This window comes from Haemorhous mexicanus, chromosome 2, assembly GCF_027477595.1.
Source record: "Haemorhous mexicanus isolate bHaeMex1 chromosome 2, bHaeMex1.pri, whole genome shotgun sequence".
NCBI lineage: Eukaryota > Metazoa > Chordata > Aves > Passeriformes > Fringillidae > Haemorhous > Haemorhous mexicanus.
This window is the reverse complement of record NC_082342.1, coordinates 60,141,476-60,169,451: the sequence shown is the minus strand read 5'-3', so window position 1 is coordinate 60,169,451 and position 27,976 is coordinate 60,141,476. Positions and strand designations below refer to the sequence as shown.

The following is a 27,976-nucleotide window of genomic DNA, read 5'->3' as shown; positions in this document are numbered from 1 at the left end:
CACCTTAAACTCCCATGCCTCTGTCATCACTGCAGCAAGAAAGAAGTTAATGATTAGCAGTCCAAGGCAACATCCCTGGTCAGGAACAGGGTCAGCAGCAACAGACATCCCTCTTGCTCCAGGTGGGGCTCTGAAAGAATTTGTGTTCCTTTATTCAATCCTAACTGCCACCAGGTCAGGCAGGCAGAAAGCGCAAGGAACCCATTACTGTTGCATCTCAAAAGCGAACCTGAGAAGCAACAGCGTTTGCTCCAGGTCTGTCAAACAGATGCATTCCCTAACAAGGAACATAGCAGGAACACAAGTTACAAACACTCAGGCATGGCCCCTCGTTTGGAGGAAGTCTAGGGCAGGGCTAGGCCATTCTAACATCACTCTCTGAAAGGCCAAGTACAGAAAAACTGCAAATCCTGCAACTTGACTGAATTCTAGTTCATATGCTCTCCAACAGCTGTCAAATTCAAAGTACCACAGCCAAGCTGTGTTGGAAAACTGAGCCATTTCACCTTCTCTCCCCAGTATTCCCATTCAGCCTCCTGCCTTGATCTTGGAGACATACTATAGCTGAAGAGAGGCTCAAGTGCTCTTGTCTGACAAAGCAGCTCAGCCAGCACTCAGCTTGAGTAGCACATATTCCATTCGGGGATGTTTTTATTATTACCTTCTTATATCTTCCAGAGATATGTCTCTGCACAATCACAAAAGATGAAAGTGGTCCACTCCGTTATGACATTTCTTGGACTTTGCCTTATTGACATCAACCTGCTTTTGCACTCCAGTGCCACAGGCAAACTGTGAAATCTATCTGGAAACAGTCCAGTTGTACTGCTCTGGCACCAGCTGTGCTACTGACAGCATCCAATCCATGGTACAACCTCTCCTTCGAGTCACCTTGAGAGACACATCAGACCAAAAGACAGCACCTAGAATGGGTTTAAATGAGTTTTATTTTAGACAACCTACATGATAGATGTTTTTTTGTTTTTTTAAACAATGCCTCCACTCCAAATCAGGGTCAAAATAAGTGAATAAAGCTCAAGATGACATCAGTCCAGTTAGACATTGCTGATTCCTGGTGTTGTGCCGATGAAGAAGAAACAGCAGCCAGCTATGAAGACGAGTGATCCAAAACCATACTGTTTGATTTGTTACTGAAACAAGAGTAGCAAGTGTTAGTTAAAGTCATGACAGTATCAGCAAGTTTCTGTAACTTGTTTGTGTATTCCCTAATTCAATCTGGGCTGCCACAGTCAGGCAGGCAGAAAGCGCAAGGAAGTTATTTTTGCATCATAGTGCAAACCAGGGAGCAACAGGAAAAGTGCTCATGGTCTATCAGAGGATGCTGATCATTTTTACAATTGTACAGAGCAACTGGCACCCACCAGCTGCTGAGCAAGCCAGGCTGAGCACTCATTCACACCCTTCCTTCTTGACACAACAAGGTTCAGATTTCCTCTCAAGCACATCCTAAACAACTACCAGAGCTTACAATGTACCCAGCTGTCTCTGAAAAAAGCTGCACCAAGAAGCTGAAGCATGTTTTACTGCACATGGGAACACCTTGCTACTGTTCTTTTACTCCACCTTGAAGTAGGTGAATTTATCCAAACAACACATCCAAAAGGCATGCCCCATAGAGGAGCAGAAGCTTCTGCTCCTAGGAGGTGTCCTGCAGGTTCCAGGGCCTGAAGAGACATCCCCCCTCCATCAGGCTGTGGGAGGTGCTGTGTCTGTCTGGCCAATTGAAGTATTCCTTTAATTGGGCGACTGCTCCACACCAGAATCTGGCTCATCTTTACATGACTTGCATACCAGAAAGCCTGTGAGAGGCTTTACAGATAAATTTAGCTGTCTATATACAGACTTCACAAGTCCACAATGGGCAAAGGAACTGTTGATCCCACACTGCAGTGAATTCCACAGGTCTCCAAGCAAACCAAAAACCCACAAGTGTTGAGATCCAAATACTATCTTGTGGTAACCACATTCCAATACAGAGTAGTTAAAGCAGACCACAGGAGCCCAGGTAGTTGGGAGATTCCAGATAGAAAAAGGTTAAGTACCTGGTCAAGTAATACTGTGTTCCCAAATTTAGGGCAATATTTAAACTGACAGTTCTTGCATAAGGGCATCAGATTAAGTGAGAGCAGCAAGGTACTTCATAATTAACCTCCAGAAAAGGGATCCAAAGTAGAAGTGCTCCATTTCAGAGGACCTGCTCTTTAATCTAATGGTTTAAACCCATTCCCAATTACACACGTCTCACCAGGGCCATCCCTTCTGCATTTCTTAGCCATTAAGTCACCATGAATCACAGCAATGATATACATCCCCTTTTAGTACAACTGAACAGTACTCAAAGTTTCAGGCACTTTGGATAATACAAAAGCACCAATCAGGCTGTACGTACACAATACTTAAAGTTTTCAAACTGGCAGCTAGAGTTCAACTTCAACAGGGATACAGGAGAACAAGAGATGAAGGAGCTCACCATGTACTCGGGCACATGAACCCAGTTCAGTTCAGTACTTACACATTTCTCGATTTCTAAGCCGTCCTTAAAGAAAATCATATATGGGGTCACACCATCCTCACGGAAATCCAGGAGAGCCACCATTCCATCTGGATTCATGTTCTCCCCTACAAAGAACTTCAGAGGAGAATGTGTCTCTAAGTCATTTAATTGGCTAATGCCAGGAGAAAATGCCTTTTTATACAACACCTTTGTATAAACAATGCAACATCACCAAGCTCAATTAAAAAGTCTCTCTGACCAGCCACAGGGATTTTCCTTCTCTGCAGCTTGTCCATCTTAGTGCCACCATGGCTGACATATCAGAAGAAAGGGATGCCATCCAGAGGGATCCTGACAGGCTGGAGAGGTGGGTCCATGGGAACCTTGTGAAGTTCAACAGGCCAAGTGCAATGCCCTATAGCTGGGTCAGGACAACCCCAACACAAATACATGTGGGGCTTGGGAACTGACTGACAACAGCTCTCAGGAGAAGACTTGGGGTGTTGGATGACAAAGAAGTCCGTGTAACCCAGCACTGAGAGCTTGCAGCCCAGAAACCCAAACATCCAAAGTGGAATGACCAGCAGGTCAAGGGACATGATTTTGTTCCTCTGCTCTGCTCAGACCTCACCTGGAGTGCTGCACCCAGCTCTGGAGCTGGGATCCCAACACAAGAAGGATGTGGACCTGCTGGACCAAGCCCAGGTAGGCCACTGAGATGGTCAGAAGCCTGGAGCACCTCTCCTATGAGGACAGACTGAGGAAGTTGGGGCTGTTCACCCCTAGAGGCTCCAGGGAGACCTTACAGCACCCCAGTACATAAAGGGGGCTACAAAAAGTCTGGAAAGGGACTTTGACAGGGGCACCTTGCAATAGGACAACATGGAATGACTGAAACTCCAAAGATAGATTTAGATTATATATTAGGAAGAAATTCTTTACTGTGGTGCTGGTGAGGCACTGGCACAGACTGACCAGAGAAGCTGGGGATGCCCCATCCCTGGAAGTGTTCAAGGCCAGGTTGGATGGGGCTCTGAGCAACCTGGTCTACTAGAAGGTGTCCCTGCCCATGGCAGGGAACTGGAACTCAATGACGCTTTTTAACCCAATGCCTTCTGTGATTCAGTAATTTTACCTTGCTGCTATAAACAGATTAAGAGAAAGCAAGGGCCAAAGTGATCTACTTTCCAAGTCTAACTGCACAGTCCCTAAATGACCATAACAACAAATGTAACTAACTACAAGCATTACCAGCTGAAATGAGACCACCAAACAGCTTACAGCCTTTGGCCATTTCTCCTCCCTGATTCTCAGGGCCCTTAATACTTTTAAAGACTGTCAAGTTAGCATCCTCACAACAGGAGCCATCAAAATTCTCAACAAGCTTCTTCAGCAGATGAACCAATCACAGCCTATCAATACTGCTGTAAGGAGACATAACTTACCTGGTAGTTTTTGAAGTTGGCAAGGATGTGTTTGATTTGTTCTGCAGCCCCAGTCATGAAAGGCTTTACTCTCTCTGGCTTGTGTTCCTCAAGTCTGGCTTTGATTCTGAAAGGAGAAGGAAAAAAATGCTCTGAAAACATGTTCTAGCCTAATATCTTCATTGTCTGGCAAGATGTCATAGCAGAAAGAGTAAACCCAGCTACCTGTCAAACTCAGATTTTGCTGCCTTTCCCCGCACTTCCTCTCAAAGCCCCCAAATTTTAACTAAGTTCTTCAAGTGAAATCACAGAACAGTACCTGCCATTCCTACCAAGGTCATTTTACAACCACGCTAGTGATAGGCAAAAAATCAGCAAGCCCTTTCCACAGCACCAGAAGTATCACCCACCCATGTCACAAAGCTTTTTTACTTTCAGTATTAACCCCACTGAACACCAACCAACAGCTATTACACCACAAACTAGCAAAAAGACCCATTCACACAGTTTTTTAGCTGTTTACGTTCTCACTCTAGAAAAGCTTCAGAAGCTTTTCTTTACCACCTCTGTTCCTCCACATGGAGAAATAGAAAAGACAGCAATGCTACTAATAAGATCCAAAGCACATGATCAGGTCCTCTACCTCAGCCAAAATAAACACAGATATTCCATCCCTCATTCTTTAGGGCGCCAGCTCTGCCAAGCTTTAAGACATTACTGAAGTTCACAGCCAGTTTCACACCTGTATCAGAATGAACACCTACTAGGAATAAATCCAATGCTGTTTTTACAATCTCAAGCACACAAAACCACTGCAATCCAACTGAAAGGAATAGCCTACCAACACTTACGCTTTCATGTAATCCTTGATGTACTTCTTGTAGGATTCTTTTGTGAAGCTGGTCTCCTGAAGGTGGTGGTTAATTACTATGTCAACACCAGTTATGACTGTGGCTTCTGTTCCATCTCCCTCAGGACCTTCAGCAGAGGCATTGCCACCAATTAGAGAGTCATCAATTTGACCCTCTGTCCTGGTGACCATCTAGATTTAGAGACATCAAAAAACTTAACGGTTCTGCAAAAAACCTTAGCACTACTGCTCTTACACTCCTATGACCTGACAGCAGGGCACAACTCGAGAGACACAGTTCAGTGCAAGGAACCTGGCTGCAGCTTGAGCACTAATTTCCCAGTGACAGGAGAAGAGGGAATGTGTTCAAATTGAAAGACAATAGGTTTAGATTAGGTATTAGGCAGAAATTCTCTTCGTGGGAGGCATTGGCAAAGGTTGCCCGGGGAACCTGTGGATGCCTCACCTCTGGAAGTGTTCAAGGCCAGGCTGCATGGGGCTTTGAGCAACCTGATCTAGTGCAAGCTGTCCCTGCCCATGGCAGGATGGTTAGAACTAGACGATCTTCAAGGTTCATTCCAACCCAAAGCGTTCTATGATTCTATGACTCCCAAGCACGACTCCCCCAGGGTGCATAACTCAAGCTCCATTACACTCCACCTGGCTGACCCAGGCTCTCTCAGGCACCATCTACGGCAGCACGGGGCACTGGGCCAAGGTGAGTCTTCCCTTCTCTCTTTCCCTGCTCGGGCTCTTCGCAGGGAGGCCACCCCCACTCCCCACCGGCCGTGAGTCACCGCGGCAACCCTTCCTCCCTCCCTCCCTCGGGGCGGGCGGATACTCACCTTCCCCTCCACTTCCAGGCACAGGCCGTCCGCCACCTCCCGGATCTTGTAGATGTCCGAGAACATCTCATCCTCTGCGGGGGACAGACAAACACACATACACACCCAGCCGCGTTAGCCTCCGCCTCCCGGCACCCACCACTTTCCCCCCATCGCTCCCGCCCCCGGGCTCCGCGCCCCCCCCCCCCCACCCCGGCCCAGCCCCGCACATGCGCGGCGGCACGGCCGGGCCCAGCGCTCGGGCCCGGACCGTGCTTCCCCCCCCCCGCTCCGAGTGCCGGCCTAGCCACCCCTCCCGGCCGCGCCGCCTCCCCCCTCCGCGGCCTTACGGCTGATGCAGTCCCGGTAGATGATCATGGCGGCGGCGGGGGGCGGCGGGGGCGCGGGGTCTCAGCGCAGCGACCCGGGCGCGGGGCGGGAGCGGGGCGGAAAGGGCCGAGTCAGCGCCTGCCGGAGCTCATATAGCGGGTACGGCCCCGCGCGTCACCGCGCACGCGCACTTCGCGCCGCCCCGCCCCTCCGCTAGCGGCGCCCCCGCGCGGCCGCGCCCGGAACCGCCGCGCGAGGGGGGCGCGAGCGCGGGGTTCGCGGAGCGCGGGCCGGGATAGCGCCACAGCGGCCACCGCACCGCTCCGGGGAGCTGTCCCTGCGCCGAGGCCTTCCCTCCGCCTCCTCCAGGATCTACTCATCAAGGGACCTCATACGGCTTCCCCTCAAGGCCCTTCACATCGTCATTGCCCTCCTTTGGACCCTCTAATAGCTTCATGTCTTCCTTACATTGTGGCACCCAGACCTGCCCCCAGCGCTCGAGATGAGGCTGCCCCAGCTCAGAGCAGAGCAGGACAATCCCCTCCCTTGCTCGGCTGGCGATGCTGTGCCTGATGCACCCCAGGACAGGGCTGGTCCTCCTGGCTGCCAGGGCTCTGCTCAGATTCAGCTTGCAAAACGGGGAGTGGGGTTTCATCCTTCCCCAGTCAGAGGGGGTCAGGGCTGGCAGGGACCTCTGGAGAGCAACTAGTCCTGCCCCGTGCCAGAGCAGGGCTGGTGCCTCTCCCTCATTGCCTGTGGTTGCATTTCATGGGTTTCGACACCCAATTTTCCTCTTTCTCCTAATCTTTTAAGCTCTCATTAACACTTTTCTTTTTGTCTAACTTCTTATGAGGTGTCTAGGATGTGTGATCACTTGCCCTTTTCTCATTACTCAGGGTCACTGAGCTGGGGCGATCACATTTTCACTTTCTTTTTGCCAGTTGGTGCAAGATGGTACAGCTTTTGGGCACATCTATGCATCTTTTCTTTTTCCTCTTTTTTTTTTTTTTTTTTTTAATGTATATCTACTCTCTTTTCCTTGTGTTGTATTAGGAAGCATCTTTGCACCCACATGTTCCAAACTAGCCTCCAATTTAACACAGGCAGCCTCGCAAATCCACACACTGACTTTCCAAGGAGAAGCTTCCCAGCTTTCTCCAAGCACCCCAGGGAAGCACTGCCGCCCATGTCCCACCACAGCCAGGGTGTCCCCTCCATGGGCAGCCTGCCAGGGGTGTGTGTGTGTGTGTGAGCTGTCCTGGCCACTTCCAGCTGCTCCCAATGCCTCCTCGCTGCGATCCCAAAACACTGCTGAGGCACTCTGGACCTTGCAAGGGCTGTGACACAGAGTCATAGAAAGTAATTTGCCCTGCTGGGTGTACAGGGACATAGATTTGCTCTACTGGGTGCTGGACCTCCTCCAAATAAGTGATGTTTTCAAAACATTTATAGGGAAATAATTAGGAAGCTGTGGGACTCTTCCTGTTATTACTCCCTCAGGGAAATTGAGTTGGGTATGTTCAGAGGTACTGCTTATGCACTTGTGAAAGGGCTGGCTGGGGCAGCTATATTTTTCTTAAAAGGATAAGTGAGATTTATCCCAGTAGTCAGGGTCGAGATGAAAGATGGAAGGGCAGTTATGCCTAGACCTCTTTTTCCCCCTTTTCTGCAGCAGCCTGTCACAGCTGAAACAAATCTAGACCTCACTTGAACTCTGACTCTTTAGAGACATTGATAAAATACCTTCAAAAGACATCGTGGGACCTGAAACGCTTAATGCTGCTAATGATCCTGGACTTGGCAGAGACATCAGGGCACAGGACACAATTCCCTGTCCCTCATCTTCCTTAGGCAGTGAATTGCTCATTGCTTTCCTTGTGTGTGACAGTGGAGCTCCATTTTTATCTCCTCCTTCCTTGCTCTTCCTTCCTTTGCTCCAGATATCAGTGCCCTTATTTTTTTTTTTTTAAGATGGTCTAGCTTCTTGCATAATCTAATCAAATTTATCAGTCGTTATCTGCTGGTTTTCACCTTCAAGACTACTGCTGCTATTTCAGGCCTGAAGAAGGGGCTTCTTCCCAAAAGCTTTTCCTGTTGTTTTTTTTTTTCCTCAGTGGCAGCTGGACTGATAAAAGATAGCCCGCCTTTTTACAAACCACAGTAAAAAAAGAGCAACTTACATCTTTAGCAGTGTGTTGAGTGACAGGGGAACATTTGGCTTCTTCTACATAGTGTAATATGCAGCTAAAAACATCCAGTTAGTAGGTGTGCTTCAATTTGGTTTTATTTTCAAGAGACCATTCTAGAAAAAAGGATATTTCTGCAGTAGTCTGGAAACCTCTTACAAATTCATCAGTTGACTCAATTTGCTAAAGTCAGGGTAGAAAGCCTTTAGCACAGTGTGAAGGTAGATGGACCTTCAGGTTGCTTTGCCTTGCCTGTAGGTCTGTATTAAGAGTTGCGGGTGTAAAATGTGAGATGTCATTTAAAAACGTGTCTGTTAAATGGGTCAGGGCTCCTGTGTGAACACCAGTTTGATGTGGAGTTAAGTTAAATCAGTATCAAGCTGAAGTTAGCAGTGTTTTAATTGGCATAGGTTTCACTGAGATACCAGTGCTGAAATTTTCCGGTGATCCCATAAAAACTCAGAATTATGTTATATGCTGATACTTTGTGAAATAGATTTGAAAATGCTTTTTTTTTTTTTTTTTTCCAGAAACCATTTGAGAAAACCTTAGTGTTCCTCGCCCTCTTTCTGTCCAGGCAGCCTCTTCAAGCACTTCTCACATCCAGCCAGAGTTGGATTCACATTTCAGAGTGATAGGTTAAAAATGTGGTTCCTCCCTCCACCTTTTTAGTTGCTGATTGACAACCAAAGTTATGTGAGAAGTTTTCCTGATAGTGCACCTCAACTTTGGTGTTGTGTAAATCCCTAAGGACTGATGGAATCCTTTGGGTTTATAGAGGAGTCTTCTAACAGTTATCTGGGGAGGATTTTCTAGGCAGGTGTCTGCAGAGTCTCACAAGAAGCCTTTTTCATGGAAAACCACACCTCAGACAGTTGTGAATTACTGCAGTATTTCTTCCATCAAGTATTGTGTGGATAGGCTGTGCTCAACTAATTGTGTCTTGGATTAAAGTGCCAGATGACAGCTGATACTACACCATTCTGACCCTAAATAAACAGTACATTTTCAGCCCCTGTGGCAACTCCCACTGAGCTGTAAGAAAAGGGAGGGGATCCTGCCTTCAGCTTATGTCTCCTGCAGGGTGCAATCAGTGTAAATAATGCAGAGGTGAGGCTGGAGGAAGGGAGGTGATACTGGGCTATGACATAAGGGATGGCACCAGTGTGTTCTTCTAACCTTTGTAAAAGGCTGTGAAAGTCACATAAAAGTGGTGATTTTTTACATCATTTGCTGGGTGTGGGGGGGAGGATCCTAAGTACACATCTATATCTGCTGGTAGAAAGACACTGGAAAAAATGAGGATTACAGGACTGAGCAAGCCCTGGTGCTGCAGAGAGGCTGGCAGGACAGTCTGCGCCCAGTGCCCCCTACCCCAGTGCATCTCCCAGCACAAAGGCTTTGGGAGAGAGGATGCACGTGATCAGCTCCAGTCTTCACAAATCTGTCTGGAATTTAGGACTGAAACAAGGAGCTGTGACTTTGTAGCCCCTCTTTCAACACACAGAGATGAAAACTGTAGCTTTTAACTGGTTTGCTTCAAGTTCTTTCCTCAGGGCATTTCCAGGCAATAAAGATTTGATCACTATTTGTTACCCCTTCTTATTGGGAATTGATCTTACAAAGCCAGACCATCAGTTTTATTCTTTCAGGTGAGTTTATGTTATGAATATAGTCAGTCTTCCAGTGCTTGGCAATCCTTCAACTGTTTTGAATCTCGAGCCAAAATTCATAATTTAAGTTTACATTGGCAGTGTACTAAGCCAGAAACCCAGATCCCAAGATTAATATTTGAAAGAGTTGAGCTTTGATCATTAGTGTAGCTTATCAGCTCAGATCTATTCACAAATGATAGACCATATTAGACTGGACTAGATAGATTAAGGTATCCCAGACAAAGGCATCATTTTTAGACTACAAGGAAGGTCTTTGGTTGAGCAACAACCCCTCCTGCACTCACAACAAATGCAGGTGTTCTTACCTTGGCACTTTCAGTATTTACTGTTCCTCTCGCTGGCTGCTGCACTTCTGCGAACAGACACAGAGGTCACTGCGCAGCCACAAACCCCTTTTATCTGTGGCACTGCTTGCACCAGGCCAGCTCACCCAAACCCTGCCCTGGGGGCTCTGAGGCTGTCAGCCAGCACTGCAACTGCTGCGTTTTTAGGGAAAACGGGACTGTGATTCCCAAGTTAAGAACTGTGAAGCAAGGTGCTGCCCACCTGCAATTTTATCCTTACTAACGGTATAAACATCCAGGTGACTGAAAGGGCTGTGGTGGAAATACCTGCACCTGATCCTCAGGTCTGCTGCCAGTGTGTCCCACTGATGTGCTCAATGATGGAATAGAGAGTGCATTCATTAAAGTGGCAGTAACATTACATTGGGATGGACCACAAGTGTACTGTAGATTAAGATTGGAATTTAAAAGGGATTTTAACACATTAGACAAGTGGCCTGAATTGTTAGAAGGCATTTGGACAAGGCCAGCCCATCAATGAGCAGTCAGACATTTGCTAAAAGGAAAACCTACCAAAGGCTTTTGAACACAAAGATGCAGTATAACATTCAAACAAGCTCTGAGCCACACATTACTAGAAACTGAAAGAGTGCATAGGGGAAGTGCTACTTTATCCTGGCCCTGGTTCCTGCTCTCTTGTAGGCTTCTGCTGCTGGCAAATGCCAGGAAATGCTGATATGATGTGTTCCATATGGGTACTCTGATGTCATGCTCACAAATGCAGAACAGAAATGATCAGCCATGGACACAGGACAGAGAACTGGGCAGCAGTTCTACAGAAAAGATCTGGGATACTGGTGGATCCAAAGCTGAACAAGAATCATAGAGTCATAGAAACATTTAATTTGAAAAAGGCCTCTGAGATCACTGAGTCCAATTGTTAACCCAGTACTGCCAAGTCCACAGCTAAACCATGTCCCTGAGTTCCACATCTACATGTCTTTGAAATACTTCCAGGGATGGTGGCTCAACTACATCCCTGGGCAGCCTATTGTAATGCTTGACCAGCCTTTCAGTGGAAAAAAAAAATCTGATGTCTATTTCACCTGCTCTGAGAAAAGCCCACACCATATTGGAGTAGCTCAGTGATAATGTTATGTGTAAGAAACTTGTAGATGTGAGAAGCTGAGCTTTGTTTGGTGGTGTTGGTATTTCCTGGAGCACTGACTCCAGCTTCAGCAACACACTTTGAAAAAGGTATTCAAGGGCTCACAAGAGCAGAGGGAATGAGTAAAAGGAAAATGAGTTTGTTTGTTTTGTTTCGAGGACGATTTAGATTAGCCATTGAGATTTAGATTAGCCATTTAGATTAGCCGGTACAGCCAACAGAGAAGCAAAGAATAGGCTGTCTACCTAGTTCTCTGTCCTGGCAGGTTTTTGAGAATAAGCTAGAAACCTGCTCATGGGAGATCAGAAAGCATGTTAGGTCTGTTATTGTTGACACAAATAGTGGCTGATTCTGCCTGTCTCTGGGTCCTTTTTAAACCTATTCATCACCAAGTGATTCTTAGATTAACTATGTGCTGTCATTCATACCTGTTTAGGGTGGTTACATAATCAGGATAAAATTAATATCCCCAAATCTCTATTCAGAATGAACAAGAGGGTTTGGAAAAGGGATGTTATGAGAAAAGAATATTGCCCTGCATGGCAAGATGGGTCTGCATGGAAATCATATGTACACAGAAAGAGAAGCATTCAGGTTCTGCAGTGCCCAGAGTTTTAATCCTAGTGAGTCCCTATTTTAGTCCTATTTAAATACAGTGTGGTACAATCCTTGGACTCAGATTAGAGGTATGCTGCAGAAAGGGCTCCTTCCATGCCAAACCTAAGGCAAAGGTAAGCAGGGATCTAATTTCTTGTGTTGGCTGGGACTCTCCTTAGTCCATGGGCAGTAAACCTGGATGTCTCTCTGCAGAGATATCCATTCTTACAGCAGAGTGGAAGTTTTATAAAGTCATCCACCAAAAAAATTATCAGTGCCTGCCTGGCTGGTTCAATTGTTTTGCAGAGAATGGGAATGGAATTTATCCTATTTATTCTCCACAGCAGAGATAGCTCACAAGCAGATCCACTTGTTAAGAGAGCTCAAGCTGACTTCTCATGGAGCAGCCGGGCTGGCTACATAAGGGAAGGGGAGCTGAAACTGCAGGCTGGGGAAGTGTCTTCCCCAGCCAGGGCTTGGTCCCCAGGTGTCCCAGCCGGGCCAGTGGTGTGGGACTGACGGAGTCGACGGGAGACAAGCACATCCAATGATGATCAACAAGTCTCAATTTATTGATTTAACATGCGTGTTCTTATAACAGTGATAATAAGGCTCATACATATTGCAAAACTAAAGCTCACTATTGGTTTGCTATAAGAGGTCAGCTCAACCTTTGCTATCAGATACTCAGGATGCCTATGTTTTCTCCCCTCATTAGCTAGTCTCTGCTTCTGCATCCCGTTATTGTGTAACTTCCTGCTCAAGGACACTCTGGCCCTGCCAAAGGCCTCCCACCAGAGGCCCATTGCTTTACCAGCTGTATTTTATCATGTCCTTTCTCTTCAAGCCACGTCTCCACAAAACTCTCCACATGGGACCAATGTCTAAAGCCACCCCAAGGGCTGGGATGAGCCAGATGTGGGGCCAGACACAGTGTGGCTGCAGCACAGCCCTGGTGGGCAGTGAGGGATGGGCCTGAGCACAAACAGCTGCTGAGCCCTGGGGAAGAGGGTCCCAGCAGGGCAGCTCAGGGCTCCATCCATGGAGCTGGTTTTACTGCAACATGAAATTTCTATCCCCAAGCACCACTTCAAAGTTAGCCAGTGCTTCTAATGAAACATCGGTTCCCAGTTCTTCACCCTGAAGACATCTTCAGTTAACTTAGTGATCCCTGTTCTAAAGACTCAAAGAAGACGTTCTCCTGCGAGCTCTCTATTTTTGTGCCAGCCTTAAGGCTTTCTGAACGCCTGTGCCATGTGGAGACACCCCACTAGATGGCGGGACAGGAGCCGGTGGATGACAAGCAGGACTCCACTCACCTTGGTAGGAGGCCAGAGCTTTTTCCACTGCTGTTGGTACGGTTCCCATGTCACCTGGAATGCCCCAGGACCAGCGCAAGTAAAATTCGATCTTGGGTCTGTAACTGATGCAGCCGCTCTGGGCTCCCGGCCAGCTGGATGCTGCATACAGATACCATTCACTCCAGATAATTAGCATCCACTCATAATGAGCTGGGGTCTGTTGAGTTCTTAGCCATTATAGGGGCTAATCCTGCCATGCTGAACTCACTCAGTTGCCATTTTTCAAAATGGCATTTGCTTCAGAAATCTTATGAAGCCTGAAATTGAGTTCTGCCATTTTAATCCATCCCTGTGTGCTTTTTAGGTCATTGTTACACAGAGTGAGCTCTCAGTCTTGTCAATAGGGAAACAATCATCAGAGCACTCAGCATGTTAATGGTGTTATCCTTAGAATTCTGATACTACCAGCAGATAACACAGTTACATTTAGAAAGCAAACTTTGCTGCAGATGCACCAGGAAAATGGCAGGATTTAATACCCATTATAAGGAAATGGGTAAATTAACTTCTTGGTCTCTCAAAGCATCACTTTAAAATACTGTAGGAGACAGCAGGCAGCAGGATGAAAAGATTCCATTTTGGAAAACAGCTTCTCAAATGGCAATCCAGTAACTTGAGGTCATAACACATGTCAGCTGGAAATACAAAGCTGCTGTCATTTTCAAAGACCTCAAGACAGATATTTATTATTTTCTATAAAGAATTTAGTGTCCACTACATTCCTCCATCCTGCAAAAACCAAAAAGGTACCAGGGTGACAAAGGATGTGTTGGACACTTAGGAGCCATCTCCCAGCTTCTGAGTGATTTTGATTTGCTCTGTTGTTTCAGGAAGGTATGGCAGCACTGTAGGAGCTACTCAAGAATGGGGAATTTTAAGAGAAGGATGAGAGAAGAAGGTGTTTGCAGATTCTATCCACAAATATGCTCTGAGGAAATAGGGACTGATCTGTTTATCTATCTGTGAGATGGCTGATAATCTGAGGCACTTCAAGATAAGGGTGGAAGAGGACCTTGAGAGTTCAGTCAGCCAGTTTTCTTTCATCAGGGAGATTAGTTAGACATGCACTTCTCTGGGGAGATGTTTGCTTACCTTGTTCTTCAGATTTCCTGGTTTTGGAGATTTCCATCGTCCTCTGCAGAACAAACAGGACTGCTTACTGAAAAGGGAGCTGGGCCCTACCATTCCCCAGTGACTGTTGCAAATATAAGGGGGATCATAACCTGTATTAATGTGGATTTAGAGGTCTGTCTGATGCTCAGATCCTTATGGAGCTCAGTGTGCCCCATTCTACACAGACACTTGGCTACACTGTTTCTTTATTTATTAAAAAAACCCAACTACATTATTTGTGAGTACTTTCACACAGGATGAGCCAGGGTGTTCCTCACTGGGTCAGTGGGCACATGGAAGTCTCTCTCCACATCTGTGATGCTGTAGGTAGAGAGGAAAAATGGAAGAACAAGCTCATCTCATGTATTTCTTCAGCAGCTTTACAGAAAAAAGCAGTTTAGCTAATGAATACAATTCAGGGCAGAGTTGCCTGAAGCGATAATTGATACTTCTGTGAAAACATAAGAGCATCTCTCAGTGCTGGTCACAAGACTAAACTGTTAATAAAATTGTAAGAAGGAAATAGAGAATAAAAGCAGAAACATCCCTGCCATATGTCTGTATACACACACAGAGAGTAAATATGTATATATACACAGAGTAGATAACACACACACACACACACACATTTTGTATGTAATTGTTGCATGCCCAAATGTCAAGTGCCATGTGCAGGCCGGGCCTCACAGTGTCAAAAAGGTGTGATAAAAGTGGAACCAGTACCAAGAAGAGAGGCAAGGAGCAAAGTATTAACTGCAATAGGACATACTAATTTTAAAAAGTGATATCTGGGGTGGTGGGTGTGATGGCAGTCTTTGAAATCACCAGCAGAGCTGAGAAACTTAGAAGAGACCAACTATTCACTGTCTGTCAGCAGACAGGAAATATGGGAACATCAAGAAAATGATGAGATGACAAGTTCAGAAGAGTCTCCTTTTAAGGCTCCTTTTAACACCCTGTGTATAGTTACCCTGTGAAACTTATTGCTTGAGGGTGCTGTGGGTGCCAAAAGTTTAGATTATCGTAAAAGAAATTTTTAAAAATTGCAGAAAAGGCTACTAAGCACTCCTGGCTCAGGAAGAAGCCCTACAGCCAAGGACTGCTGGAGGTCAGGAAATTCAACACTGAGATGTTGCCTTCCTCTGCATAGATTTGTATGTTTTTCAGGAAGGAATTTGAAGATATCTCTGTATCCTTAAATGCTCTTTATTAACTTGTCAATCATATGCAGCCTTAGGAGAGAACTTTTCTAGAAACACAGAGGGGGAAAGAAAGTTGTAAGGAGTCTAAGGAATCATCTCTGTCTGTTTCTCTGCCCTGCAATAACCCTTGACAAACTTGTGGGGCCATGCTGAGGTGAGGGAGGACTGCTGCCCATTCTGCCTCACCAGCTCCCAGCTATGCCAATTACATTAGCTGCTGCCCTGAGGATTTCTCCTCATCTGATCCTGCTGTCTTACAGTTCTGACCTGGTTTTGACATTTGAAAGAGCAAGCAAAACCTTCCTCACATGTGACAGGTGGTTTAGCTGCCACCAGCTTCCTTACTGTTTAATGACTGTGCTCAAATGCCCAGCCAAGGCAGTGTTGGATATCCCTGAGTAAGCGAAGGATTGCAGAGGTGATGTGAGGTCAGGCTGCCTTGTTTCAGCAGTGCCAAGAAATCACATCCACCCTCAGCACTCTTCTGTATGGCCGCAGGCCCCCTCTGTGTGTCTCATTTTTAAGTTGTTCTGCAATGTGGTCTAGTCCTGTGTTCCTCCAGCTGTGGCTCATCAGACATTAAATCACAGCAAATTTCCTGTCTGGGACATCCTGCCACATGTGAATACCTCAGCCCAGAAATGTGTACATGTGTACAAGCCAAGTGCATTGGGACCTAGAAATCACGTTTTTGCACATCAAAGTTGAACCCCACGTATTTTTCTGCTGTAAATAACAACCACCGTGGTACACACAGTGCCTGTTAGGTTTGGGCTTGTTTTTCCTAAAACGTCATGCTATCCTTCAGTCTTGAGAAGCTCAAGAGCGTGGGTGGGAGCACAGTACACACCTGTGAGGCAACAATTCCTGTGTGTCAAAACTGGTGCTTACAGCCCCTCCTCTCTGTGATGGCAGTCTGTGCATAACCCTCCTGTCTCACATTCTCCATGCATGAAATGAGGCCAGTAATGTTTATCCACCTACTCCAAGGCTTCATAGAACAAATCATTACTACTCTATGGGGATAGGAAACCAGGAAGAAATCCCACTGAAAAAATTAATACGTATGGGAGCAAGTGAATGCAGAGAAATCAGGGAGGCATGGGGAAATAGCTCTTACAGCACAAAGCAAATGATTCTCCTCTGAGAACAGCATGAATATGGAAACCATGCAACAGATGCACTATACTGAACATCAAATATATGCAAATTATTCTGATCATCTTTTTGGTGCATTTTCTCACTATTCGTGGGCGGGTTTGTGCTGAACATCCTAGAGAGAAGCTGCTTTTGGGGAGAGTGGATGTTGCATACACAGGGTGAGAGCTTGCAGGGTCTGATGTGCTCATGGTGCCCAGAGCTGTGGGGAGCCCCTAAACAGCAGGATAGAAATTGGCTTCATAATCCTCTAGGGCAAGTCAAAGGGGTGAGATCCAGCCAGGCACATAAGAGCATTGCCATGAAAATGGGGGTAGTTTTTCTTTCTTTCTATTAATCTGAGTTTACTATCCACTGCTTTGGATTTCTGCTGGTGGCCAATGCTATTTAAAGACTTGGCTTTCATCCAAAATCCTCCATTGCATGCTTCACACAAGAAACACAGACAGAAAAATAGCAATTTCTCCATTAGTTTATTGAACAGGTCTGCTGCTGCTGAACACAAAAGGCACCATTTCAGTTTCTGCATGCAGTCCTGTTTATAAGCAAGCTGCTTTCCTGAGGGCCAGCTTTTACAGAGGAACAACCTGATCATTTGTGGGTGTCTTTACTACGTGGCGTCTGACCTAGGCAGACAGAGGCTGTGGGCAGGATTTTTTGTTTGGAATTTTTTTTTTTTAGAGCATTTCACATGAAAAGTGCAAACATAAAGGCCGAGTCTTCTGATTTTTGTAGCCCACTGAAAATTAAGGATGAGTAAAATTCTTTTTCATAATTTCCTTGAGTTCTGATTATATTCTCGATTCCTGAACATAGCCATGATGTTTGGTACTTATATTGACCAAATATGTTTCTTCATTCATAGTTTCTCTTTGGGGTAATGCAGTCATAACAAATTATTACTTATTTCCATTGGCAGGGAAACAAAACTGTGGAGATCATGGATATTCAGGATGGATAGTAAGAACATGAGATCTTGCCATGATAATAATATTTCAGTGGTGCTGATGATGAAGTTTGGTCTACAGAGAGGTACAAAGTTTGTTTTCACAGTGTGGCATTTGGCCCAAGTTACAGAATGTTAATCTTGAAAGAGAAGCATGAAAAAGGGTTGAGTTTTGGACTGACAGTGGGGAACTCCTGTGTCAGCCTGCTGGAGCTGTGCTGCTTTCTAGGGTGTTCAGGGCTAAGCCTGTAGGTATGTTTTTAGGAACCAAAGTACTTTTCTTCTTCCCAGCAGAGGCAGGAGCTTCCTGTGATGCTCAGATCTTGTTCTTGGCACTCAATTTGGATTTCCATTTTTTGGTTTCAGTCCCTTTATTCATAATGTGTACATGTGGGCAGTTACAGACCACACAGAAATACCCTGAAGAGTCATTGCCTCAAGGAAGAGGACTCAGTATTACAAAGCATGTAGGAATTGCGCCCTCTTGTTCAAGCCCAGTGACAGAGATGTGAACAGCACTAGGCACTGTTACAGTCTTTTTTCACAGTCAGTGCAATTTCAGTCATATTCAGAGTTCTGAAGTCTTTATTTGGTTTTTTATATCATTAACGTGAAGGACCTGCTAGTTTAAAAATTAACTAAGAATAGCTATGAATTTACCAGCAAAGCACAAAGAGGAGAATGACAGGTTTGTATTATCACCACAACATTTAAACAATATATTATAATCTATATATCTATCTCAAAGATTAAACATTATATAAAAATGCACCCAATGTTAACTACTGTCAGCTTATATTAAAAAAAAAAATATGTGAAAAACATGAAAGCTACAGATTGTATATACTGCACACCTGGACTTGCATATTGAACTCATGCAGAAAGTACTTTAGTCTTTTAATACAAATGTCCAGTAGACATCTGAGAGCTTAAGACTGTTGAATACATGAGTTCTGGTTTTGCCTAGTGTGTGAAACAGCAGTAATATTTAGCAGGCTGTAGTTGTTATATTTTTTAGTCATGTAGTTTGCAAGACAAGAGCTGGGGTTTTCAATGCAAAGTTTTCTTTTCCATGCTCTGGCAAGTGACATCATGGCTTTGTTTTGACTTAGTGCAAACACCAATTCTTATGTTAATAGTGTATAGTAGGAGGAAATGAAACATTCATGTGATTGCAGAAGTGAAATGCAAAAAAGAAAATAATTATTTTTAAATACATGGGCACAGCATGACCCCACAGTAAGGTCACACTCCCTGCTCTGGCTCCAGTCTGTGGTCAGGAAAGGTCTCTGGGAGCTGATTTTGGAACCTGGCACAAACTGGCTCTGTCATGTGCTACTTGGGGGAAAGTTCAGACATACAAATCTGGGCTTATAAACAGAGGCAGCAAGAACTCAGATGCAGTTCTGACAGAGGAGATTTATTATAATCTTTTTACCTGTTCCACTGCCCTTTTGCCTGCCCTTTTGTCTGAACTTTTCAAGGTTCATGTTTGCAAGCATCTCTTCAAGTATGAAGTAAGGTTGGGAGTGGGGTGGAGAATATCTCTATTTGTGGGTGTGTTCTGTGATGGAAATGGAAATGGAAAACGTTTCAGAGTATGCTCCAGAAGATTTTAAAATTGAGACGTTCTGGAGCCAAGCTGGACCAAGCTTTAAGTATGAATAAAACCAGCCAATCTCAGTCATCAAAAATGCAGAGTGACTACAACTGTGCCTTGCACCATTGACTCCTCACCCCCATGGTCACAGTCAACTCAAATCAGCAGAGCGGAGCCTCTGTGAGCTCAGAGCACTGTTGGAAGACACATCTTTGTATTTACAGTGCCAGTGTCACAGGATGTCTCTAGGTGTAATGTACACTAGAGAGGATAATCTGCTTCATAAATTCAGCCACATCTTTTGCAGTGCTGGTGCACATGGAGTATTTTGAGATTACTGTGTCTAGCCTAATATTGGAAAATCAGACCCTTGGTTCAGGATCAGCAGTTGGTGTCCTTACAAGAATATTTTGCTCTTGATTTTCATTCAAGGCTTCCCCCCGCCATTTTTACTACAATAAAAGTTTTGGTCTGAGAACATTACAAAATAATAATTGGCCTCCCACCATCACCCTCTGAAACTAAACTGGCTTTTCAAGAATTTTCACAGTACATTGCTCACAAGGCTGAGGGAGATCAGCTAAAACTTGGAGGCAAACCCAGGTCTGATTAGTGAGCTTGTAATTCATTAACATTTATATGGCCATTTGTTTCTGTGCATTCCAAGTAAACAAAACAGGGAAATTAAAGGAGAAAGAACTGAATGTCAGTGAGAAACTCCAGTGCTTGATGCCATTGCCACTTGACAGCAAATGGCAAATACCTCCAAACCCTGCAGATGCACTCTGGGGTTGCTGGAGCTGTTGAGAGAGTAGATGGGTGCTGCAGCCTGCCTGAACAATTGTTTTCCAGAGAACTGTTGTATTTTGCAGTGGATTTAGAAGATTTATTAGGAAAAAAACAACATGCTATTCAGTTGAGCTTTCTGGGTATAATGATTTTGACCAAGAATGTTAATTAATGAAAATGCAAAAATGTTGTTCATTGTTTCTGAGGCAAAACAGTAAAACAAAACTTCTGCGGAACTGACAGGACAGCTTTGATTGTAAGTATCCTGATTCTGATTTTCCTGCTGCAAAAAGTGCTGCACTTCTGACAGCATGCCAAGAATTCGTTCCTAGTGCCGTCTTCCTGCAACACGTAAAGGAAGTCTTGAAGGTCTTACTGCTGCTGCAGCTTTGTCTCCTATCACAATTGTTAGGGGATTACAGCACAACGCAGAGTTTAAGAAAATTCTTAGAACTCTTTCTGGGCTGATATCCAGAAGCCTATGTTTGGCTAAGTTTAGAGGGCTTTTGGGACACAACTAATCTGATACTTGAAACCTGTGAAGTCAGGTGTGTTAACTTTTACATGGAAGAGACAGACACATAACTATGTGCTAACATGGTCAGATGAGCTCGGTTTGGGACCTAATTCCTTCTGCACTGGTGGACGTGGACAGTGGTTAAACTAAGATATTTTTTGCTGATTAGAGACTTGCTGAGCTAATTGAACAAGCTCTGTTCAGATAAACCAGATGGAGCTGCAGGAGTCTGCACACCACTGTTATTTTCCCCACCTAGTCTTTTAACCACACCATTTAAATGCCTCTACCATGTACTGGATAGTCTGGAGTGAGTAAGATCATCTACACTGTACATTTCACTGCTCACACTTTCACCTCTCCCATTCCTTTCAGATGCTGTATACTTACTGATCAAAAGCCATTTTCTGGGGTTCCCCTATTTCTGGAACTGCTTTTATACATCAAGGTTTTGAAACAGAGAACAGCCTGTTTATAATCTCCAAAATTCAATGTTACAATGGAGTCTGCAGTGAAAATCAGCATCAGAAAAAAGTGCTGTCATTTACATATTGCTGAGATACATTTGGAAAAATGTTGTGTAGCTTCTATAGTTACCTCATTTTCATACACATACAATTACCTCCATTACCGAAGCCTTTCAGGTAGGGACTGTCATTTAAGATATACAAACAATAAAACCAGTGGATCTTTTGGAATCACATAAAATCCAGAATGCGCAAGAACCACAAGAGCTGGGCTAGTTTCCTATAAAATGTACAGATATTACAAATCCACAAAGTTTAACTCCATCCAGGGGAGGTATATAATCTATTGCTAAGTCCTGTGCTGGGTATCCTGAGGTGTGACTGCATAGTGCTGTGACCTTCCAGGATCCCTCAACACCTCCCCCAGGAAGTAGAGACAATCACTCAATCCCCAGACAGCTTCCTTAGAACATTTCTTCTCTCAGAATCCTGAAAGTGTCAGAAGTAACTTTCACCTGAAGTGCTTTCCTCTAGAACAACCTACCTAGTTGTCTTAGTCCTCATGGCAACTATCACTGAGCTAGCAAACCATCTGTTTTCAAAGCATCACTTATTCTTGTCACCTTCAAAAATCCCTCTTGTCATTTCAGACAGTCTAGCACAAGTAAAACCTTCTGCACAATTTATATAGGCCTGTTCTCCTCATATCTCTTGTCTCAACGTTCATTTGCACTATCTTCTCTTGTTCGTCTTTGTTACTTTTAATTGCTTTTTTGTCTTTCTTCTCCCTATCTTCATTTGAAATGCAAAGCAAGGAAGTTTGTAGGCTGGTTCTTCGATTAGGCAGAACTGGATTTCCCATGGCCTTAGAGCTGAAACAAGGCCAACGAGTCGCTGGCATGAATTGAAGTCTGCATTTTCAGCTGTGTTGTAGGAGGCCATCCAAAGTTCTTCGATGAGATTTTAGACGCAATCCAGCTGGCAGCCTGCAGGCTGCAAGGTGGCTCTGCCTTGTCTCTGTTGTCTGGCCTTGAAGGTCAGAAAAAGTTGTTAGCACACTGTGTGAAGTCTGGGCATTAATGCCACCTCCTGTTCTTACTGCAAGCCAGACAGGAGGCCAGAGGTATTAGGATGGGGTGTTAAAGGCAGGATGCATACTGCAGCCCCTCAGGAGTATTTGCTCTGCCAGATACTTGCAGCTAAGTCCTTTGCGATGCTGAGACCGTCCAATATTTCAATGCTTCCAACAGGATGAACCCACTGCAAGTCATGCAATGCTGCTTCTTCTGTTACACTGCTGCTGCTGCCAGTGTGAAGCCAGTTCAGCTGCATCAGTTGGCAGAAACCTGGGGTTTGATGGGTGCATTCTGTAATTAGTGAGTTGAACCCACTCATAAGTCAGATGAGAGCAATCAGCAGCCTGAGCAAAGGGCCAGAACTGTGCCTGGGAATGGGAGGGGCACATGGGAAGGTAAGGGAGCATCTGCCTTTTTGGCAGTGAGGTGCTACATCAGTGCTGCCTTGTTGCAGAACAAAGACCCTTTTTACAGCTGTGAGGCACATTGCTCTGCTCCCTGGTGCTGCCTCCTAAGGCATGAGCGTGTCCAAAAGCTGGCATCCACTGAACCAAGTGTGGGGAAGAATAACTCTGAGAAATGGAGGGACATGAGCATGTCAGCTGCCCTATTTCATGGAAACCCAAGATGTCTATAACTGTCATTTGTGCTTCTTCAGCCTCTGGAAGACAATTGTTCTCTCACTCTGCCAGGCTTTGTTACTAAGAGCAATGGAGATGTGAGTTCCTACCCATGACTGCTGCTTTGCTGCATCAGCAAGGAATCGCACTGCACATTAAAGGTCCTAAATGACTTGTTCAGGATGTGGTTGTTGTGACAGACAATTACCACAAGGACAAAATCCTACAGCTGTTTTTCCCTGCTGTGCAGAATACCCTGTCTTGCTCAAGGTTAACAGCAATCAGCTCATCTCAGCCAAACACTGTGTTAGTTCTGGTGTTGTTATCCTGTGGATCAGCAGGGCTGCAAAGCAGGAGAATACTTCTTCAGAAAGCATCTTGCCTTTTCAGAACTTTTTTCTTTTTTTTAAGTTATTTAATGCTTCATTTGACAAAATTTTATAAAGTACATTTTTAAATTTCAGAGGAGGGATATGGTATTCGGATACTGATAGTGAAAGCTAGGTTACCCAAAGCCAGACTGGAGTAATCAGAAGAAAAGCTGTATTATTTGGGTAATGATTTAATGCAAAGCATTCTGTAAACACTAGAGGAAAACCATCAAAACCTGAGCACCTGGAAAGAGAATAGTGAGGTTCCTTTAAGAAGTAATAGCACTGAAAGCTTGAAATTTTGCTGTGTAGGCAGTTCAGTATTCTGATCAACCTAAATCTTGCATTGTGAAGGACATGGCTTGGGGTCACCTGCCAGTACATCTCCCTGACCATTGTCTTGTTTGAGTCATGTTGCTTTTACTGTAGAACTACTTCAACTGCAACTCTGCTTTCACAGGATAGTCTAGTGCAAACAGGTATCTCTCCCAGCAGACAATTCCACAAATATATGCTTCCCCCAACAAATGCTCCCTACTGTCCCTGGATATTGAGTACTGCCAGCAAGGGGTGTACTGGAAATGGCAGAAAACACACCATGTGTGAGATGTTATTTGGTGTCGCGTCAACCTCTCTGTCATTCATTCAACATTGAATCATCTCCCTTGTGGGAAAGGTTAGGCTGTATCTTACACCATATTCTGTGTGATTTTTACTAGGACATAGAAAAATATTTGCTCTTCTTTGTGTTGCATCTACCAGCATTTAAATTGACATTGTTTCTTCTAATTGCTACTTGCTCAGCGCAGTGCAATGTTGGACAAAAGCCTCTGTGAAGCAACTGTGACTGATCTTTATTTAGCAAGGACCTGGAGGATCACCCTTTGAGGTTGGAAAGTATTTTGTAGTAGTTAAAAGCCTCCTATGGTGCCTTCCTATCTGAGCAACTTTATTAGCTTTTTTTTTTTATTTGCTCATTCAAATAACATTAAGCCCAACACTGTCACGTACATAGGAGTTATTATCTCTGTATGGAGTCTCAGAAAAGAAGACAAATCAATTTCCCAGGACCTGCTGCAGGATTGCAACACTTTCAGAAAATTTTGTTTGGTTTACAAGTTTACATTTACTAGAACTGCTTTGCAGGGACCTTATGCTGTGTGACTCTCATCCACTCAAAGCCTGGAACTGCCCTCTGTTCCTTCACCCTTTACCCATTAAAAACAAATAACATGACCCTTTTATATCCACAAAACAATGACACAGTAAAGACCTTTGGCTCCTGCCAATGCCAGAGTCCAAATCAGATTATAAAAAAAAATTATTAAAAAAAAGACTACAAAATAACATTTACTGTTACTTCTAATTTCACTTTCCTTTCTCCCTGATCTCTGCACAGTAGATTATCTTACTAAGTTAGAAACTTCAGTTGTCTTGTCATTGTACAAAACATATGCTAGCAGCTGGAGGAGGAAATTTCATTGAATAATTACAGACAAAAAGGGCTGGAGAGATCCTTGAGAGTCCATCCCAATGCTTGGTCCAGGTAATCCAGATTGTAATTATGTCTCAAAAGCAGCTGCTTAACAGTTTTTAAAAGTTGATGATGATGAAGGTACTGCAAACTCTGCAGTTATTCTCATCTAGCACTGTCCACACCATTAGAAAGTCTGTTGTATGTCTAATATAAGTGGTGGAGAACAGAGAATTTTATTCCTCTTTATGGACAACTTTCAGTCTTGAAGATTATGTTATATTAATCTTTTTTAAAGACTGTTTCTTTCAATTTTTCATTACAGATTGGGTTTTGTATTCCTAGCCTTATTTTCCTAGCTCTTCTGTTCAGCTGTATTGAAATGCACCACACTTAACTGGATGTGGTGCTCCAGGCTGAGGCTTTGCCCCTGGCAAACACAATGGAAGTACTATTTGTTATGTCTTACAGTTTTACACGTGCCAATAGCACACTGAGTGTCTACTTTCCCAACAAAGTCATCTGATGTATGATTGAGGGTCAGATGAAATGTTCTTCAGAGACAAAGTGCAAATAATTGAAGGTGAGGAGGCTGTGCCAGGGCAGGGAGCTCTTGACTCCCATGTCCTAGGCTTGCTTTCATCACTCAACCAATGGAACATGAAAAATGCAAATCAGTTATGTAACTAATAATTGTGAAAGTTTCCAAGGGAAAAAGGTACCTCTCCTGTGGTTACAGCTAGCAACAAAATGACAAGGCAGCTAGAACCTGTAGCCATCTGTGTCTCTCCACTAACCATTCATTTAAGCAGTAGGAGATTTGGCAGACCTGTCTTCACCACTGCAGAGACCAGACGTGAAATGATTTTCCATTTTAAGCAGCCGTGGAAGTAGCAAAACAGGAATGAATGCACAAAAAGCAGAGGTCCCCAGAAAAATGTTTTGAGGGCTGTCTTTTTTTGCTTAAAAAAAGAAACAAAAAATGTGCAAGGAAATTTAGGAGCAGTAAGTTTAGGGGTCTTGGAATTAATTAATTAAATTGTAGCCCTGCACAGCCCCTTGGGAAAGAACTGGCGCTTGGATAAAGCTGTTGTAAGACTGCGTAATCAGTAGCACATGTGGAAAGATGCTGAGCACCTAAGTCAGTGCTGGTATGACGCAGATGCCAGGTTCAAGGCATCTTGCCAGAAGTAGTCCACTGTCTGTTGACAAAAGCATTACGTACCTCATACGTATTATGAATCGGGTTGAGAATACAACAGGACCCATGCAAAAGTCACCAGTAGCAAGAAAAGTAAACCTGAATTCTTCTGTATTCAAAAGTACACAGTTAAGAAGTAGCAACTAGGTTGTTAATAAAATAAGAAATGTGATTGGGTGCAAGATATAACATGTGAGCAGGAGCTGATTTTCATCAGAGGTAATAAAATCCATCTGCCTACAGAAGAAATTGCCCAACTCAAGATCAGAGTGGAACTAAAGTCCTTGTTAAAAGGAGGCAGAAACTTGAGAAGCCAGAAAACCAAAGTGGCTGCACCAAAGTGCAAAATCACTCAATGTTAAAATCAGTCCAAATGATCTCTGTGCAAAAAGAGAGAAGGGGGCCGTTCAAAGTTTATCTGAAGTAAGATCGTACTTGCTGTAGATATAAAACCTGTAAAGTACTAGCCAGGTACTAGGAGTTTCAGGAGGGGGTTAGAACGTGAATACCAGTTCTGAGGTGGGACTTTGTAGCTAGGTTCTATGAGGCCCACCTGCAAAGACAGTTTGCAACATTGTGATTAGAGCATGAGCTTTGTAGGCTACCCATCCTTCAACGATGGAAATGTAACATTTGTGGGAAGTCTGTAACGGACTCGGATTGCTTTAGAGAACTATTTTCATTGTATTGTTAGAAATGATCAATTCTGCAGCCAAATTTATTAAAAAAAATTATAAATTTATTGGATCAACAACCAAAAAATAGAATATTATAAAGCCGCCACAGCCAAGACAGTGTCAACCCTGGACTTTGACGCTGGGTGAACTTGGGTCAGACTGCCGTAGTGTCAGTGTCTCCCCAGAGTGTCACACCCACTGCTCCATGCAGCCAGCTTATATACAGCTTATTCTGCCTGGAGCAGAAATGACCCAAGATTTCTGTACGTTCCTACATATGTATAACAGGAACTATACAGATGCAGTCCCGGACAAAAGTCAGTCCATAGGTTTGGATGGCTGTCTGGGCTCCTCAAAAATGTCTTGCTTTCAGCTGTAGCCAGGACTTTGCTGCTTTTTCGATGTAATCTCTCCCAGGTGTTGTTCGGTGAATGTTCTGGACATTCTTCGGAAATGGTCGCTGATTGCCCAGGAAAGACTCATTCACTCGTTAGTGGTCATGATTTTATCTGGGAAATCTTTTGAAAATGAAAAGCCCTGCTTCTGGCCATGGGGGTCAGATGCATGGTTGGATCTTTATAATTTTTATACAATTTCCGAAGCATAAATTATCTACATCATATACTACAGTATGAAGCTCTTGTGGTATGGTGTCGGCTGTCTGTCTCTGCCCCCACACACGCTCAGGATGGTTCTTGCACGCTGGGCTTCAAAAGATGAGTCTGGAGGCCAGGTTTTTTCGGTCTTCGGAATTGTTTATTATTTCTTATCTATAAAGTCCTTTCTCTGCCCGAAGGATCTGACCAGCACGGCAGCCAAAGGCACTCTGCCCACCCCCAAGGCGGCCGCATCTTTTATAACAAAAACTACGTATATCATATTTACCTTTTGTCCCCAATACCTATCATCTTCGTCACTAACTACACCCTCATCCCAGACCAATCCCCAAATGCCAACACCGCTCCAGAAGATGGAAGACAGGAAGAAGAAAGAAGAGCCTGGTGGCACGCCCTGATTCCTCCATCTTGTCTCTACAACCCCCCTGTACCAAAACTCCAAAATTTGTGATTCACCCTATAATGATATCTTCCCTTCACCATTTACACTCGAGTGATTCTGGCAGGTTCCATTTCTTCATACATCGGTGGCACATCTCTAGATGGATCAAAATCAAGCCACCAAGTGCTTTTGGCAACATTCCAAGACTCCCGAGCCCCCCAAGGGTTCTCTCGGTAGCTCTGGACATCAGGAGTGATGTGCTGAGCTCCCACATTGTGGCATACCGGAACCCAAATTTTGGATTCCTTATGCCTTATTGAGGATTGCATGCAAAGCCACATCCAGCTTCTTAATGAGGGCTGAGCGGGTGTCACCGTCTTTCTCCACCAGTCAGTAAGCTTAAATAAAGGCTCTCAACCTCTAGCCTTGCCCTGAGATGGGCGCGGGGAGCAGTCCCGCAGGGTGTTTTGCCCTTTCCGGGGTAAGGCATGTCATCCGCCTGCAAGGCAGCGGACTGACAGCGGCAGCAGAGCTGCACCGTGGGGGTAGGT

The 27,976-nt window shown here is 44.5% G+C and overlaps 1 protein-coding gene and 2 non-coding genes across 3 annotated transcripts; all 3 read right to left on the bottom strand.

Moving 5' to 3' along the window:
* Positions 1–138: 138 nt before the first annotated feature.
* Positions 139–274, bottom strand: LOC132324329 (small nucleolar RNA SNORA31). Its single transcript, XR_009485580.1, has one exon. It is a non-coding gene; the product is annotated as a small nucleolar RNA SNORA31 (small nucleolar RNA).
* A 655-nt stretch (positions 275–929) lies between these two features.
* Positions 930–6,107, bottom strand: TPT1 (tumor protein, translationally-controlled 1). The gene is made up of 6 exons (XM_059839055.1): positions 5,964–6,107; positions 5,635–5,708; positions 4,791–4,981; positions 3,961–4,066; positions 2,534–2,650; positions 930–1,151 (listed from the first exon to the last, which is right to left on the bottom strand). The coding sequence occupies exons 1-6, from the start codon at positions 5,989–5,991 to the stop codon at positions 1,149–1,151; spliced, it is 519 nt and encodes a 172-aa protein (XP_059695038.1). The 5' UTR covers positions 5,992–6,107; the 3' UTR covers positions 930–1,148.
* Positions 1,216–1,345, bottom strand: LOC132324328 (small nucleolar RNA SNORA31). Its single transcript, XR_009485579.1, has one exon. It is a non-coding gene; the product is annotated as a small nucleolar RNA SNORA31 (small nucleolar RNA).
* Positions 6,108–27,976: the final 21,869 nt, after the last annotated feature.